Here is an 18,802-nt window from a genome sequence, read left to right as displayed (position 1 = left end):
GCCGGACTTTGGACATGTCTGGTATAGGGCAACAACAGTTGGAAACTAGATCTCATCTTGTGCAGTATGGTTGCGTTATTGATTGTAGCTTTGCATCTACAATGGTATGAAAAAGCATCTGAACCTTTTTGGAATTTCTCACTTTTCTGCATAAAATCACCATCAAATGTGATCTGATCTTTGTCAAAATCACATAGATGAATACACAGTGTCTGCTTTAACTGAAACCACCTAAACATGAATAGGTTTTCATGTTTTTAATGAGGTTAGCATGCAAACATTGACAGAAGGGGGAAAATAAGTAAGTGAACCCTCTGCCTATGGAGACTTAAAGAGCAATTGAAACCAATTTTTACCAAACAATTTAAGTCAGGTGTGTGCTAATCACTGATGAGTGGTTTAAAGCTGCCCTGCCCACTATAAAGCACACACATGGTAAGATTTGTCTTGATGAGAAGCATTGTCTGATGTGCAGCACTGCTTGGTCAAAAGAGCTGTCTGAAGACCTGCGATCAAGGACTGTTGATTTGTATGAAGCTGGGAAAGGATACAAAACCATGTTCATCAATCGACAGTCAGAGAAGTGGTCTACAAATGGAGAGAGTTTGGCACTGTTGCTTCTCTCCCAAGGAGTGGCCGTCAACCGAAGATGACGCCAAGAGTTCAGCGCAGAATACTCAGAGAGGTAAAAAAAGACCCCTAGAGTGTCAGCTAAAGACTTACAAGCATCACTGGTACAGTCCAATATCTATGTGCACACATCAACTACCGTAATTTTCGGACTATAAGCCGCTACTTTTCCCTTCATTTTGAATCCTGCGGCTTATCGTCCATTGCGGCTCATTTGTTGATTTATTTGGGTTAGTAGGTAACACTTTATTCACAGCGGTGTCATAACAATGTCATAAAACCATCATAATTAATTAAATGACACGATCATGGGCCTCACTGAATGCTCATGTTATAGAATAGAACAGAATAGAATGTTTCATCCGGCAAATTATGTCACTAACTCCATTTATGTCCAGCTGGGATCTTTTACATCCATTCAAAAGTGAGATAATTTGCTGGATAACACTAAATGACATATGTTATAAGCATTCATTAACGCCCAGGACAGTGTCATGTCATAATTATGATTGTCTTATGAAAGTCTTATGGCACCACTGTCAAATAAAGTGTTACCAAATACCATAACTAGCAAGTAATGAAACAACTGGAACAGAAACTGAAGAAATAATTAGCACATAACATTAATTGTGATTCTGTAGCGCTGCAATGCATGCTAGGAGGCATGTTGGACAACAACAGTGTTGACAGCAGGAGCACTGATGGCCAAATGAAGCTTCTTAAAGCAATGACGCTTTGCAGTCAATTAGTTCAAAGCTTCATGGTGGTTTATTTGGTCTTATGGCAGTCATATGATGCCGCTGTCAAATAAAGTGTTACCGGTTAATATCTTTTGCTGTAAATTTCCCATAATACAGTGAGGACAGCTGAGGCTTATAGTCCAGTGCGGCTTATCTATGAACAAATTCCGTTTTCGTGCCAAATATGGTGGGTAGCGGCTTATAGTCAGGTGCGCCTTATAGTGCAAAAATTACGGTATATGTAAAACTATGGCCAAGAATAGTGTTAATGGGAGGACTGGACGGAGGAAGCCACTGCTATCTAAAAAAAGACATTGTTGCTCGTTTAATGTTCGCAAAATGGCACTTGGACTGTCCACAGACGTTTTGGCAAAATATTTTGTGGACTGATGAAACCAAGGTTGAATTGTTTGGGAGTAACACACATCGTCGTGTGGAGGAAAAATGGAACAGCTCACCAACATCAACACCTCATCCCAACTGTGAAGCATGGTGAAGGAAGCATCATGATTGCTGTTTTGCTGCCTCAGGGCCTGGACATCTTGCAATCATTAACGGAAGAATGAACTCAAAAGTTTTGCAGGAAAACCTGAGGCCGTCCGTCAGACAGTTGAAGCTATAAAGAGTATTAATGCTGCAACAAGACAATGATCCAACGCACAGAAGTAAATCAGTTTCAGAAATGTTTCAGAAGAACAAAATACACGTTCTGGAGCAGCCAAGTCAAATCCCAGACTTGAACCCCGTTGTGTCATGACCTAAAGACAGTGATTCATGCCAGCCATCCCAGGAATCTGACTGAACTACAGCACTTTTGTAGAGAAGAATGGGCCAAGATTAGTCCTGCTGTGTGTCTGGTTGAAGTTATTGCTGCCAAAGGGGGGCAACACACTATATTAAATGTGTAAATGTATATTAAATGTTCACTTACTTATTGTTCCCCCTTCTGTCATTGTTTGCATACTATCCTCATTAAAATATGAAAACCTATAAATGTTTTGGTGGGTTTAGTTAAAGCAGACACTTTTTTCATCTGTGTGATTTTAACAAAGATCAGATCACATTTGATGGTGATTTTATACAGAAATGTTAGAAATTCCAAAAGCTTCAGATACTTTTTCATACCCCTGTAGGTGTGGGTGTGTGTGTGTGTAGGAGGGGTGTCTTTACGTCTGCCATAATGCCCCCCGCATCCACAAATAGACCCCTGTTGCCACCCCTAATTACATAAGTGTCTGTATGTCTATTTGTGTACGTATGCATAGGGGTTAAGTGTCCCACTTTGGTGTTGCGTTGTGTTACACCAAAGTGATGTAAGTCTTGTCTGGGAGAATGCGAGACGTGACAAAACAGGAAACCGCATTCCGCAAGTTAAGTTCATTTGGTCCACCTGCAAAGTCAAAAGTAGGTAGAATACTCCAGCAAAAACAACAACGGCCTGTTTTTTAAAGAATTATACTTTTAATCTCTGGCAGATATTAGCTGTATTAAATACATCATTTTCCTCTTAGTTTGTCTTCAACTTTCTCATCACCAACTGAATTAGACTGTAATATTAATTATTTACATGTGGTACAAAAATATATTTCACAAAAATGAGCAATTACTTTACAAAATGAAGCTCTTTAAAATTACAAATATATTCCTTTTGCAAAAAAAAAAAAAAAAAGACTTGCCATCACACAAAAAAAGGAAAACTTGGTTTCTTGTAGTTTTCCATGAGGGAGTAATCTGAAATATGACAACAGTAATAACGATTAGGGATGCCCCGAGTACATATTTTTGCATGTGAGTCTAAAAAATTAAGCAGGAAAAAATATTGCACATCCAAAAGTCTTTTTTTAGATGTGTAATAATGCATTTCTCATTGTTGTTTGTTCCTCTTCTCTGTCTGCTTCCTACTTTCTGTCTCTCCATGACTCTTAGTTACACTTAGCTGCTTTCTTCTAATAAATTAAAACATAATGAACAACCACAACGGAAGGACTGTAAATCAAACTCCCATGTGATACATTAAAATTGTTCAGAACATAAGGACACTCGCATTTCTATTCTCCGTGTCTAAGCAGCTGAACAGGACAGGTAAGGGGAAAAAAATCCTGAATTCATAACAAAGCTATCCCAATATTATAGTCGTATAAAAGGGTTGTTAGTACAGCAGTGATGCCAACAAAGCGAAAAAAACGAGTCACAATTCCTTTGTTGTTGTTGTTGTTCAAATCAGTTGTGAAGCACAAACTAAGGTTGGTAACAAACGTGAAAATATTTAGTTTGACATAACTTATCCAATGTGATGAATTCATTGATTGTGACTTTTTTTTTTTTTTTGCTGTCGCTGGACATTTTTTCTTTGTTCTGCAAAGTTGGTTTCTACAGAGCCCCTAAAGGGACATCAACAGAAATAAAATAAATTTAGGCAATCTGGTGCGCACCAGAAACTATCTGGTAAACATTAGCATTATATAGCATTTAAGCTAGAGGACGTTTGCTATGTTGTTTTAAACTAGGGTGACCAAACGTCCTCTTTTGCCCGGACATGTCCACTATTTACATACTGCCCGGGGCATACGGTGGGGTTTTATAAATTTAAAATGTCCAGTTTTCTTTTTTTTTTTTTTCACGGGACCAATTAGCGTGTGTTGAAATTGACTGACACTTTGCACAGAATGCTACGGTGCTGTGCTGCCTGTGACGTGTTCCCAAAGAGCCTGCCTTAAGACTTTTATTGTAATCAACACGTAAATGATCAAATGCTCATGTACCCAAAAGAGTAATTAGTCACAGACTGGCTTTATCATGGCATCATTCCCAAATAAACCTTCATCACGCTAGGAGATAATGGGCTATCGGTTTGTACCTTTCGGCAAATGTTCACTTCTGTTGGAGCTTTGTACTGGTGTGATCTGTAAAATACCGTTCCGTGTGATTGTAATTTATCATGAAATATTTAGCGATTAGTTTTTGACAAACTTCTGTGACATGATGACTTAATTAATGATGACGTTGCTGACTGTGGTTATATGGAGGTAGATTTGTGTCTTATTATTCAATCAAAAAATAATTTCAATCAAAAAAAAAAAAAAAAAAAGTGTTTGAATGCTAAAATAAAACTGAATTTTCCTATTCAGACGGAGGAGGCACACTTTTAAAAATATTAAAGTGATAAGGCATCTTTGAGGGAACTTCGAGTAAAATTTAAGTATCTTGAGGCCGAGACGATTGTCCTATTTTTTGGAAATCAAAATATGGTCACCCTATTGTAAATATTAGCATTATATACATTTAAGCTAGTGGACTTTTGATATGCAAGTCAGTCAATTGTTGGCTAACTCGTATAGCAAAGATGCTCTGATTTCAGTGCCACTGATGGTGGTAAATGTCCAAAAGCATTGGATGTCTATTGCAGTCAATGGCAGCTAGTGAGCTAACGTAGACAATATTTTAATGGAAGATTTTTTTTAAAAACAGTGACACCTTTTTAACACTAGAACTACCAAGGGTGGATCAAGTTGATACAAATCACTTTTGTTACCAGAGAAGGATCATCTGACCCTAATCAGCATATCTTTTTTGAGCACTATGGTCCTCATTAGTCATTCCCATACACTCTCGCAAAACTACAGGGCTGGATTGCTCCAATTAGCTCCAGTTGTTTGCAGGCCAGGGTTGCCTTGGCTTTGTTGGACAATGGACCGCTTAGGCAGGCAATCGGGTGGACAACCTTTTTACATATTCCAAAAGCTGCAGTTTGGCTACAGAACAAGGGACGGTGTAATAAAAAACAAACCATTTTTTATGTGGTGACATATGACACTTCGCTAGGTGTTGAAGGTTGTTGCCGAAGCAATTTTTCCTTTTGCGCCTTCTTTGCGCCCACATTAGAGCGAGCCAATTCCTTTGCAAGACCCTCTCTTATATCCAAGATGCTAATTGCAGCTATCCAGAGTGAACCCCCCCCCTTCACACCTAGGCAGCGACTCCACAGGAGTGTGTAGGAGGGTGGCCTGCTTGATTCCTTGCTTGAGTGGTCTATTGTTTGACAAAGCCCAGTAGTCCGTTTAGTATTAGGGTCATTTGACGCCTTTCTGGTATTTCTTTATAGTCAAAAAACCCCGGGACTTCCAGTTTTAAAACAATATATCGATTCTTAGAGGGAGCAAATCAATAACCTTAAGGGCTACAAAGTATCACCTTTTCAATATATTGTCACACCCCTAAGCCAAAAGATTGAATGTCTATGCCGTCAATGGCATTTAATACTTTAAAATAAATAAATAGATTTAAAAAACCCGATCCTATGAAAATGACGCGATCGGACCATCCCTAAGAACGATAGCTATAAAAATAGTACTATTCCAGTGTGGATAAAATGTCCAGTTTCCCCCTCCACGACTAAAAGGTCGTAATCACATGACCGGCAAGTGTTCCAACAGCAATGCTAATTCAGACGAGTCCGTTTGGCGTCGCCGGCCTGGCGTTGCGCAAGACGAGCTGGAGCCATCCAGCAACTGTATCCTTATGGAAGGTTCCACGCTTCAGTCAAGGGGCAGGTGTGGATTGGTTGTGGCTGCGTCATAGTCTCTCTTTCATGGCTATGATCCAAGATGACTGCCGGCCAGCCGCATCACATGCCTGGGAGCAGACAGGAAAAGACCTGATTAGATGACTGGCTTCTTCTAAAAACAGCGTTTTACTAGTGGCTTCCTCGTAAACACCCGCGGCCCCAGTAAATATGGCGTCTAACGGATTGGGTGAAAAGGGGTCAGGTGATACAATGTTCGATTCAAACATTTGTTTTCAAAAACTACTAAAGAAACATTTTGAAGTGCCAATCCCTTCCATTAAAAAAAACAGGGAGCTATCCAAGAATGGGTCCACTTTTGGGGGACACTGGAACACCCCTAGACTCAAATTAAAGTATTATAATGTAAAAGTGATTTTGGAAGAAAAAAATCTGAGGTAGCCAAGGACCAATCCATATAACAACTTTTTTTTTTCATGTCAGTTCATGTTCATGTCAGTGTCCCCTGAAGTGTGGATAGCTTGGATAGCTCCCCGTTTTTATGAAAAAAGGAACTTGCACTCTGAAGCCACCGCGTTGCATTACCATAATGCACATAATGCAAACAATGATCCAAATGAGGGACAGCTAGCTTTACTTCGGTGTTCCTTATAAAGGCTACCCTAGTTTTGCAGGTTAGGAAGTTCACACAGTTTAATGTTAACTGTGATGCAGGTCGGACTTTCAGTAGAAAACTTAGTGGTGTTCCCCCCACCTCCAGAACATTGATGTATTTTTACATTACTTACTGGTGCTGGCCGAAAAAAAACTAATATCCTTCCTCTTCGAAGGGGGTGGCATGTTGTTGACATGAATCTGTCGGGTTGTGTGAGTGTTTCTGTGTGGCGGGAGGGGTGGAGTCGAGCCGTCAGCCAATCAAACATGCATTTGAGGGGAATAAAAAATGGACCGGCACATTCAGCAAGTGAAAAATGATAAATGTAAGTCTGAACATCATGAAAATAATTCACTGAAAAATGGTAGGGTCTATTCTATCCTTACAACATATGGGAGGACAATCTAAATTACCTATATAACTGAAGTCATTATATAATGCAAATAAGGTTGCTTAAAAGTGGGTGGGGACATTTTGAGCACCCTCAAAAGTTGCTAGTGTTATGTCCCTACCGTCCCTAAGCAAACCTATCCCCTTGCCGACTGCCCTTACTACCCCAGCCTTCCAAAGTCCAGCTATGATAGAGCAACATTGAGCAAGGCAAACACAGACACTCCTTCTTGCCTTCTCCTTCGCATTCCTCATTAGGGCCGCAAAGTTATAAACAAGTCCAGCCCAAATGAGATCTACTGTAATTGCCATTCATTTGGCCCACAAACCAAAATGAGTTTGTCACCCGTGTCGTTAACACACAAATCAATCAACCCCCTCATTCTCCGCATAACACAATAAGCCTAAAAAACAATATCATAGTTTATGTTCAAACATGGTAACAAAGACAAATGGTGTTTACTTTCTAATGTCTTGTCCAGGTCTGCAATGAAGTCCTCCAGTTCTTTTGTGTCGCCCATTTTGGCTGCGAGGAAAAACACACAAAAACTTTGTATTCAACATTTATTTTGACTAAATATGAACAAAATATACATTTTGACAGTGAGAGGCAAATGAACTGTCATTCATTCGCCCCCACTCAGTCTAAATGTTTTGGACGTCTAGCGCCATCAATGAGTTAACAAAGACGTAACCTGAATATGCCCCAAATTTTATAGGAACCACAGGATAGTAGGGTATGGGATGCCATCATGCCAGTGTAGGGAAAAATTATTTTTCATAGGTAATCTGTACCCACAGTTTACTAATCTTTGGGTACCGTTTACTAATCAATACCTAGAGATTCCTCAACTGTATGTAAATTAGGGCAGGATACCATGGGTACAGTTTCGTCATCGCTGGGTACAGATTAGTAAATTGTAGATACAGATTACTAAATTGTACCCACATGTTACCGCAGTTTAGTAACCTATATCCAAAGTTTAGTCATCTGTGGGTACAAATGACTAAACTGTTCCGACAGTTTAGTAATCTGTGGGTACAGTTTTATATTCTGTACACACAGTTTAGTAATCTGTGGGTAGATTTCAGTAATCTGTACCCACAGTTAAGTCACCTGTACCCAAAGATTACTAAAACCGTACCCGCAGTTTACTAGTCTGTGGGTAGAGTTCAGTAATCTATACCCACAGTTCAGTAATCTGTACCCACGGATTACTAAACTGTGCGTACGGATTACTAAAATGTAACCACAATTGACTCATCTGTGGGTGACTAAACTGACTAAACTGTTCCCAGAGTTAAGTCATTTGTGGGTACAGTTTAATATTCTGTAACCACAGTTTACTAATCTGTTGTTGGAGTTCAGTAATATGTACCCACAGTTTAGTAATCTGTTCTCTGTACCCACAGATTTTTAAAACCGTACCCGAAATTATATAATCTTTGGGTACAGTTCAATAATATGTACCCACAGATGACTAAAACCATACCCACAGTTAGATCATTTTAGGTACAGTTTATTAATCTGTACCCACAGTTTACTAATCTGTGGGTAGAGTTCAGTGATCTGTACCCACAATTGACTAAACTGTGGGTACAGATTACTGAACTGTTACCACAGATGACTAAAATGTTCCCACAGTTAAATCATTTGTGGGTACAGTTTAATATTCTGTAACCACAGTTTACTAATCTGTTGTTGGAGTTCAGTAACCTGTACCCACGGATTACTAAACTGTGCGTACGGATTACTAAAATGTAACCACAATTGACTCATCTGTGGGTGACTAAACTGACTAAGCTGTTCCCAGAGTTAAGTCATTTGTGGGTACAGTTTAATATTCTGTAACCACAGTTTACTAATCTGTTGTTGGAGTTCAGTAATATGTACCCACAGTTTAGTAATCTGTTCTCTGTACCCACAGATTTTTAAAACCGTACCCGAAATTATATAATCTTTGGGTACAGTTCAATAATATGTACCCACAGATGACTAAAACCATACCCACAGTTAGATCATTTTAGGTACAGTTTATTAATCTGTACCCACAGTTTACTAATCTGTGGGTAGAGTTCAGTGATCTGTACCCACAATTGACTAAACTGTGGGTACAGATTACTGAACTGTTACCACAGATGACTAAAATGTTCCCACAGTTAAATCATTTGTGGGTACAGTTTAATATTCTGTAACCACAGTTTACTAATCTGTTGTTGGAGTTCAGTAACCTGTACCCACAGTTAAATCATCTGTACCCACAGATTACTAAAACTGTACCCACAATTTAGTCATCTGTGAGTACAGTTTAAAAATCCGTACCCACAGTTTACTCATCTGTGAGTAAAATTCAGTAATCTGTATCCGCAGTTTACTAATATGTGGGTAGTTCAGTAATCTATACCCACAGTTCAGTAATCTGTACCCATAGATTACTCAACCCTACCCACAGATTACTAAAATGGGTATAGATTACTGAACCAGTTCTATATCTATTCAGTCAACTGTGGGTACAGATTACTGAACTCTACCTACAGTTAAGTAATCTGTACCCATGGATTACTCAACCCTATCCACAGATTACTAAACTGTGGGTGCGGATTACTATTCTGTACCCACAGTTGACTGAATTATGGGAATGAATTACTAATCTGTACCCACAGTTAAGTAATCTGTACCCACAGATGACCAAAATCGTACCTACAGTTTAGTAATCTTTGATACAGTTTAATATTCTGTACTCACAGTTTAATAATCTGTGGGTAGAGTTCAGTAATCTGTACCCAAAATTAAATAATCTGTAGCCACAGATTACTAAACTCTACTCATAGGATTAAATTTCTACCCATAGTTTAGTCATTTTTGAGTACTTTTTTGTAATCTGTGGGTACAGATTAGCTACGAAAATGTCTGTTTTTCTACCCTAGTAACCCGGGGGCTAGTAAAGCAACAAAATGCAATTTCCTCTAGAAACAGTCATTTCTAGTGTAAATACGTTTAACATTCAACTCTACACCTTGGATCTCCAAATTCCCTGCAGACCTTGAAGCATGAAGAGCGCTCACTCACGTTTAGGTGACATCGGCGACGGGGAGGCGGCACCGGCAGAGGACATCGCACCGGGCGAGTGGAGCCTCTCGTCGCTCAGGCTGAAGCTGTTTCTGTTGAGCGAGTCTGCGCCTGAGTGAGAAACACAAACACACAACATGGTCCTGCTTAGTGGAAACAAACGGGACCCTGTCAATCATTTTACACACACACTGCCATGTGTGTCACTAGAGCAAGCAAGAGTGTGTAATCATCACATTCCGCCTCTCTGCTACACACACCAAAGCGCACTTGAATGTGTACATCCTTGTATCGTCATAAACACAAGCACAATTTAAGTAAGCTACGGCCTAGAAAATGGCTCTCCAGAACGTTATAAATGATATTTTTTACGGACAAATACAACCTAAAAAAAAAAACACAAATCCTGATAATGTTGGATGAAGAGTCTAATTTTTGGTCACTTGATCAGAAACCAGTGTTGTTAATCTTACTTTAAAAAAGTAATTAATTAGAGTTACAAATTACTTCTCCCAAAAAGTAATTGCGTTAGTAACTCAGTTACCTGGATATAAGAGTAATTAGTTACTTGGCAAAGTAACTGGTGATAATTTTCCAAAAAAAAAAAATAATAATAACACGTCACACAATGTGAAGTTTAAAGGTTTTTTTGGGGGGACAATTGGCCCTAGCCCAGTTCTTTACCCTAAATTTAACTAGACACAGGGGTATTGCGGATATTGCGATAACTAGATAATCACCTTTGTTGTGTGTGGAAGTCATTTAATGTTGTGAATCAACCCTTAAAGTTGTTAAAATTGCTCTCGTTATTGCATAGTTCCCTTCTGTCTACTTTTGACTAGGGCTGTCAAAATTATCGCGTTAACGGGTGGCAATTAATTTTTTTTAGTTAATCACGTTAAAATATTTGACGCAATTAACGCACATGCCCCGCTCAAACAGATTAAAATGAAAGCAGTGTCATGTCCACTTGTTACTTGTGTTTTTTGTCTCTCTCTGCTGGCGCTTTGGTGCGACTGATTTTATGGACCATGAGCATTGTGTAATTATTGACATCAACAATGGCGAGCTATTAGTTTATTTTTTGATTGAAAATTTTACAAATTTTTATTAAAACGAAAACATTAAGAGGGGTTTTAATATGAAATTCCTATAACTTGTACTAACATTTATCTTTTAAGAACTACAAGTCTTTCTATCCATGGATCGCTTTAACAGAATGTTAATGTTAATGCCATCTTGTTGATTTATTGTTATAATAAACAAATGCAGTACTTATGTACAGTATGTTGAATGTATATATCTGTCTTGTGTCTTATCTTTCCATTCCAACAATAATTTACAGAAAAATATTGAATATTTTATAGATGGTTGGAATTGCGATTAATTACGATTAATTAATTTCTAAGCTGTGATTAACTCGATTAAAAATTTTAATCGTTTGACAGCCCTACTTTTGACATGTGTAAGTTTTAAAACTATTCCATCATTTAAAGATAGATTTAAGTCAAGATTTTGCCCATTCAGGATTACGATTTTAGATAAAAAGTGACTTAGGTTCGCTATGAAGGTTCTGTACAACATAGCCTTCCTGAGAAGTATACTGCTTTAAGATGGCGGCTGTTTACTAACGCATCTAGTTCTTTTTTATACATGTTGCTAATGCAGTCGTGTCTGTCATTTTGCATCTAGTTCTGTATATATGTGATATCTACCGAAGCATCATGTGGGCGTAGTTTGTAGGCTATCGGCTACAGTCAGGTATTATTGGAGCCACCTAGCATAGTAGCATCACGTTTGCAACAGTGTCACCTGCTCTCTCATCTCCGTGAGTCCGTATTTCTCAGACTTTTCTCACGTCAGTCAACCAACATAAAAACGCACGCCTTTCCCGCCTCAGGAAAGGTAACGGCGTTGCCAAGATGAGAAAAGTAATAAATTAGATTACTCACTACTGAAGAAAATAACGCCATTATATTCTAACGCCGTTATTAACAACAATGTCAGAAACCGGAGCCGATCGCATCATTTTCAGACAATGGGAATTGGGTTTAAAGACAAGGTTTTGAAAATGTATTAGTTATTTTATTCATTTGTTTTAATTTGAAATATTAACTCATTTGCTGCCGTTGACATCCAATTCATTTTGACTGAGAGGGCTAGCAGCAGCGATTGTTCTATACAGCCATTCCGTAATCCATCTATTTTCAAAGCGCTTATCCTTATTAAGGTGACGGATGAATGGGAGATTATTGCCAGCTGACTAGTGTACATTTTGGACTGGTTGATATCCAAAGTAGGGGTGTGACAATATATCCATATGGTAATATAGCATATATGTATTCATTGTTTTTGTTAGGAGAAAGCAGCGAGCAGGAAAGGGTTATAGGGGGACAGAAAGAAAAATAGAAGAGCAGAGACAGAGACAGGAGGAGAAGTACAAACAATAGTAAGAAATACAATGCCAGCATTACCTTTGAATATAGTGGTGCTATCATTAGCTAATTGTAATTCCTGCGGACACCATGTAGGGTGGTCGAGGAGAAAAAGGAGGGGTGGTGAGTCAAAAAGGAGCGTACACAAATCAGCAATGTGAGATGTAGCACCCAGTCATGTGTGAATCCTATTCTATACTGCCTGATCGCTAATCCTGGCACTGACATTCTCTCTACTTGAGTGTGTCTAACTGCACCCAGTCATGCGTGAATCCAATGAGACGTGTGATGGTCCTGTAGACAAGTGGAATTGTGTGTGGGGGCTGCTCCATATTATTAATAATATAATTGCTAATATTTAAGTTTTTTTTTTTTTTTGTCCAAAAACAGTCATTTGCCCTATAAAAGCTTGTCATTTTTTTTTTGAATGACCAAAAATGTCATTTGCTCTAAAAGAGTTAAAAGTGTTAACCTTTTCATGCACAATTTTTTTTTTTTTTTTTTAAACCCTTACAGGACACTCATTGCCTGCCATTGACAGCAATAGACGTCCAATCCATTTACCTATATACTTATTATAAAAAATATGAAAAAAATATAAGAATGATTTGCAATTTAAAAAATATATTTTTGCTCATATTTAAGTCAATTTTTAATGAATAACTGTCCACTGTAGTGACCAGTTTCCCTAAAAGTGTTAAACTCATTTTCTTTTGTTATTTAAACAGTTTATTCACACTTGTACAACATATATCAACATACAAATTCACATTTACATACATATAGAAATAACAAAAACAACTCTAGAGGTTTAACCAAAAATGGCACTCATTACAAAAATACTCTACATAAAATACATGCATTCATAGTTTTGACTGCCTCATTAAAAATAAAAAGGTTTGATATTATAATGTCAATAAAAATAAAACGTGGCTTCTTCCCTGTAAATTTACGTTTATGAATGTGAAATTTGGTCATAACTAAAGATGTCTCGATCGATCGGCATCGATCGGGTCCGATCATGTAATTTTCAAAGTATCGGAATCAGCATAAAAATATTGGACATGCCTTTTTTAATATATACATATATATTTTTAATTAGATCGTTTTCTAATTGTATTTAACGTTACAGACAAAACGTCTTACACTCATCCAGAGTCTTTGGTTTTGGCTTAAAGTAGGGCTGTCAAATTTATCGTATTAACGGCGGTAATATCATTAAAATATTTAACGCAATTGACGCATGCGCTGCACTACCCACTCACACATTGTCGCGTTCAATCTATAATGGCACTGTTTTGCATATACATAGAGCTAAAAGGCAATGTAAAATGAGTAAAGAGAATTTTGGCAGCCTTTGAAGCCTTTTTTTAATTGGCTAAAGCCTTACAATCCCTCTCTCAACAATTAGAAATTTCGTGGGAAGCAATGTGGGGAAGAAAGGTAATAGTTGATCTTTTTCTTAACACCCTGTTACTTCCCAACGCAGAGAAGATATATCAATTGGTACCACTGCGCACAGTCATGGTTGCAGTTCCCATCATGCATTTGGGCAGAAGTTAAATGGCTACAGTATCATTTACTGAAAGCTCAACAAATACACTAGTTAGCAATATTTAGTCACAATATACAAAGTCACACTTATCCTTTAAGAATTACAAGTCTTTCTATCCGTGGATCCCTCTCACAGAAAGAATGTTATTAATGTAAATGCCATCTTGAGGATTTATTGTCATAATAAACAAATACAGTACTTATGTACTGTATGTTGAATGTATATATTCGTCTATGTTTTATTCATTTTTTTCTTAATGCATTGCCAAAATGTATATGATCGGGAAAAATTATCGGGAATGACTGGAATTGAATCGGGAGCACAAAAAAAACCCCAATCGGATCTGGAAATATCGGGATCGGCAGATACTCAAACTAAAACGATCGGGATCGGATCGGGAGCAAAAAAACATGATCGGAACAACCCTAGTCATAACTATTATCAAATGAATAAAATGTATGGCATTTGACTTGAGCAAAATGTCTCAAAATAGACCAAGCAGTATTGTTCCCCCCAAAATAACAAGTTAAACTCACTCTCAGTGTCGCTGATGCCGCTGTCGCTGACGCTGGCGCTGCTCCGTCTCTTGGCAATGCGCAGGTGCTCGTCGTAGCGAAAATGACGCTTCTCCAGCGGGGACGTGAAATCCTCGATCACGGCGTCGAACTCGCACAGCACGTCGTCCAAGTCGTCCACGTCCAACACCAGTTTGGCTGCACGTAGGAAGTCAAAGTCAAAAAAATGGAAGGAAAAGGTGAGGATTTGTAGGAATTTACCTTTGCGCGCTAATTTGGGGGACTTCATGGTTCAATCGGTAAATATCCAGTGGTGTGTGTAGACGTGTCACGCCCGTACGATAATTTCCCACGCAACTAGCTGTTCTCTCCCGAGCCAAGGTTCTTGGAAGTCTTTGTGTCAAAGTGCGCGCTCCAGCTTTTTGAAGAGCCTTTGCAAGGCTGGGGCGGGGTCAGTGTGTGTGTGTCATATGGCAGAAGTTACACTTCACTGACGTCTTACTCACAGGAAAAAAAAAAAAAAAAAAAAGTGAGTAAACAAGTTGCGTGTCACACGGTATGATGCATCTATGTTTATTTATACTCGTCAACTTGTCGCTGGGCAGCATCCCTACATGCTTAGACCACCAACAGAGGCCACTAATCACCAAGGGCGTAGGTTTTGTCACAACATTGGTAGGAACGGGACATTAATGAAACCAAACAGATTGGGTGAACAGGGGTCAGGGCTACAATTCTCACAAATATGAACCTAATTAATTGATAGGCTAAATCAGGGGTCGGGAACCTTTTTGGCCGAGAGAGCCATCAACACCACATATTTTTAAAAGTAATTCTGTGAGAGCCATACAATATGTTTAAAACTAAAAATACTAGTAATATGTGCATTTTATGTAATTTCAACACTTTGAAAGTACAATAAGTCTCTGAATTCTTTTAAAATAATAATTAAATAATATTACAATAGTTATTTTAATATTTTGTTGTGTCCACAGAAAGATTCAACCTATGTTTAAAATGTTTAATCCTATTTCGTTGTGTTTGTGCTAGGGCTGTCAAAATTATCGCGTTAACGCGCGGTAATTAATTTTTAAAAAATTAATCACGTTAAAATATTTGACGCAATTAACGCACATGTCCCGCTCAGACAGTATTCTGCCTTTTGGTAAATTTTACAGCAAGGCTTTTTGTGCTGTCTAACAGCGAACTCTTGTGGTCACTTTGCGACATAGTTTATTGTTTTCTTGCCAGTTCAATATGGCTGCACGACGTCTCGGGCAGACGCCTACGTTGTAATGTTGTGCTTATATGATCCTTGGACAAGATTTGTCCGTAAGTATGGTTGTTGTAAAGAATGTACATATTATGTTAGTAAGCGAAATGTTATATTTTTTGTATGAGACGCTTTCTGTTTATGTTTAGTGAACCTGTGCTAACCGTGCTAAACTAACGTTGTTGCTAATGCAATGCTTGTGTACTTTTTTTTTGTAGTTTTAAGACGGTCTAAAGAGGACAATGGTTTGAGGCTATTTTATTAATAAATCAGATGAAAAAGGAAGAAGTCTGATTATTAAGGCGTCGTTTACTAGCTTTCTAGCTTTGGAAAAAGTAGACGCTTCGGAGTGAGAACAGCATAGACAGATTTAAATGACAGTAGAGTGAAATGCCCACTACAGTCCTTATGTACCGTATGTTGAATGTATATATCCATCTTGTGTCTTATCTTTCCATTCCAACAATTTATTTTACAGAATATATATATATAATTTACAGAAAAATATGGCATATTTTATAGATGGTTTGAATTGCGATTAATTGCGATTAATTACGATTAATTAATTTTTAAGCTGTAATTAACTCGATTAAAAATTTTAATCGTTTGACAGCCCTAGTTTGTGCAAAATACAAAAGTTTCAGTCTAAAAAGACTGTTGTACTTACGGTTTTAAACCAGTAAGGGGGAGTGTTGGCTTCTTGGCGTGCATGGGCAATAACTGTCCGCATTTGAGAGCGAATAAGAAAAGAGCAATGCGAGATGGACGTTGTTAAAAATATTTTTTCTTTTCTTGTTTCAGGTGAGAAAAAGAGTATAATTTGACTGTTTATATTAGCGGATTGCTTTATTTTACGATGGTTGTGATATGTTTTGTGTGTTAATATAGTTCAGAAATATGTTGATCTTTAAGTATGTTTATGTATGAATGCAGATGTGTTCGTAATGTCGTGCGGACGACGAGTGAATGCTAGTAGTGTCTAAAATGCAGAAGTTAAATGACACAAAAAAATGTGTTTATTAATATAATTATATAAGAATAAGCATTTTAGAGCGAATAAGAAATGAGCCGTCTGTGTGCAGCAATGCAAGACGGACGTTGTTGTTTTTATCTTGTTTCAGCTGTACAAGAAAATGTATGAAAATGTAAGAAAAAAATGTGTAGCAACAGACTGAAGCATTTCATCTCTGTCTGCACCACGCTACGGATGAATAGCTATTATTTAAACCAACTGCCAGACGCATTATCAGACTTTTGCGTTCTCCACTGCCGCACCTGTCCCAAATGTCGCCTGATCACTGGCTTGCCAAAGGAAAAAATGTGAGCGCCCCTTACTGGTTTCTAATTTTAATGCTTCCCCTGTGGCCCTTACGCCCGCCCGTTTTCCCCGAGGTTCTAGCGCCCTCTCATTACATAACGAAACTTTTTTTTTTTTTTTAATTGAAGATTTGTCTGCGAGCCAGATGCAGCCTTCAAAAGAGCCATATCTGGCTCGCGAGCCATAGGTTCCTGACCCCTGGGCTAAATGATTAAGCAAAATAATTTTTCATTGACTAGTACAGTACTAACTTTCATGCGTTTTGGTTCCGGTGATACACCATTCGATTCAAAACTTTGTTTTCAAAAACTACTAAGATATAGTCGAATAGAAATCTGGATTTTATGAGCAAATTTAAAGTACAATATTTGAACATGATTTATTTTTACATACACAATAAATTAGGGCTGTTAAACGATTAAAATTTTTAATCGAGTTAATTACAGCTTAAAAATTAATTAATCGTAATTAATCGCAATTCAAACCATCTATAAAATATGCCATATTTTTCTGTAAATTTTGTTGGAAATCAACCAGATGGCATTGACATTATTAACATTCTCTTAAAGCGATCCATGGATAGAAAGACTTGTAGTTCTTAAAAGATAAATGTCAGTACAAGTTAAAGAAATTTTATATTAAAACCCCTCAATGTTTTCGTTTTATTAAAATTTGAAAAATTTTCAATCAAAAAATAAACTAGTAGCTTGCCATTGTTGATGTCAATAATTACACCATGCTCACTCGTGGTACTAACCCAAAAAATCAGTTGGACCCAAGTGCCAGCAGAGAGCGCCAATCACCAAAAAACAAGTAACAAGCGGACAATACACTGTACTGTACATTTTAATCTGTTTGAACGGGGCATGTGCGTTAATTGCATCAAATATTTTAATGTGAATAATTTAAAAAATTAATTACCGCCCGTTAACGCGATAATTTTGACAGCCCTACAATAAATACAAACGTGTTGATAAGCTCTTAACTATCCAGGAATACAAAAACATAAACATTTGTCTTTCAGCTTTTAACTATCTATGAATCCCAAAAAATAAACATTTGTCTTAAGACCACTCAACATTGTCTGTCTTAATAAATTAATTAAATATAACTGAAAGAACATCTTAGTCAGGGAATGACAAAAATTAATAAAAATTGAGCCTTTCTTCAAGGAAAACACTCTTGCTTTTGTCCAAGAGCACAGCAAAACTCAACACAAAATGAAAGCTCCTTTGGGCTTCTTTAACCAAGGGTGGATCAGTTGATACAAATCCCTTTTGTATCCAGAGAAAGGTCATCTGACCCTAATCAGCATATCTTTTGTGAGCATTGAGGTCCTCATTAGTCATTCACATTTGCAAAACCAAAGGGTTGGATTGCTGCAATTAGCATTTTGAGTGTTTGCAGGGCAGCGCTGCCTTGGCTTTGTCGGACAGCGGACCGCTCAGGCAGGCAATCGGGTGGACAACCTTTTTACATATTCCAAAAGCTACAGTTTGCCTACTGTTTAAGGGACAGTGTAATAAAAAAAACAACAACATTTTTTTATGTGGTGACATATGACACTTCGCCTTTTTCCCGGGGCTAGGTGTTGAGGGTTGTTGCCGAAGCAATGTTTCCTTCTGCGTCTTCTTTGCACCCATATTAGAGTGGGCAAATTCCTTTGCAAGACCCACCAAGAAGTCCACCCGTCTTTCTT

The 18,802-nt window shown here is 37.9% G+C and overlaps 1 protein-coding gene across 1 annotated transcript; it reads right to left on the bottom strand.

The window, feature by feature from the left end:
- Nucleotides 1-2,011: 2,011 nt before the first annotated feature.
- rgcc (regulator of cell cycle) lies at nucleotides 2,012-16,361 on the bottom strand. Its single transcript, XM_057853193.1, has 5 exons — nucleotides 14,774-16,361; nucleotides 14,534-14,710; nucleotides 10,008-10,118; nucleotides 7,401-7,463; nucleotides 2,012-6,002 (listed from the first exon to the last, which is right to left on the bottom strand). Exons 1-5 carry the CDS (start codon nucleotides 14,799-14,801, stop codon nucleotides 5,995-5,997), a joined length of 387 nt encoding a protein of 128 aa, XP_057709176.1. The 5' UTR covers nucleotides 14,802-16,361; the 3' UTR covers nucleotides 2,012-5,994.
- Between the last annotated feature and the right edge of the window lie 2,441 nt (nucleotides 16,362-18,802).

Source organism: Corythoichthys intestinalis, chromosome 12, assembly GCF_030265065.1.
Source record: "Corythoichthys intestinalis isolate RoL2023-P3 chromosome 12, ASM3026506v1, whole genome shotgun sequence".
Taxonomy (NCBI): Eukaryota; Metazoa; Chordata; class Actinopteri; order Syngnathiformes; family Syngnathidae; genus Corythoichthys; species Corythoichthys intestinalis.
The sequence above is the reverse complement of the archived record's forward strand: the minus strand, read 5'-3'. Positions and strand labels throughout refer to the sequence as shown.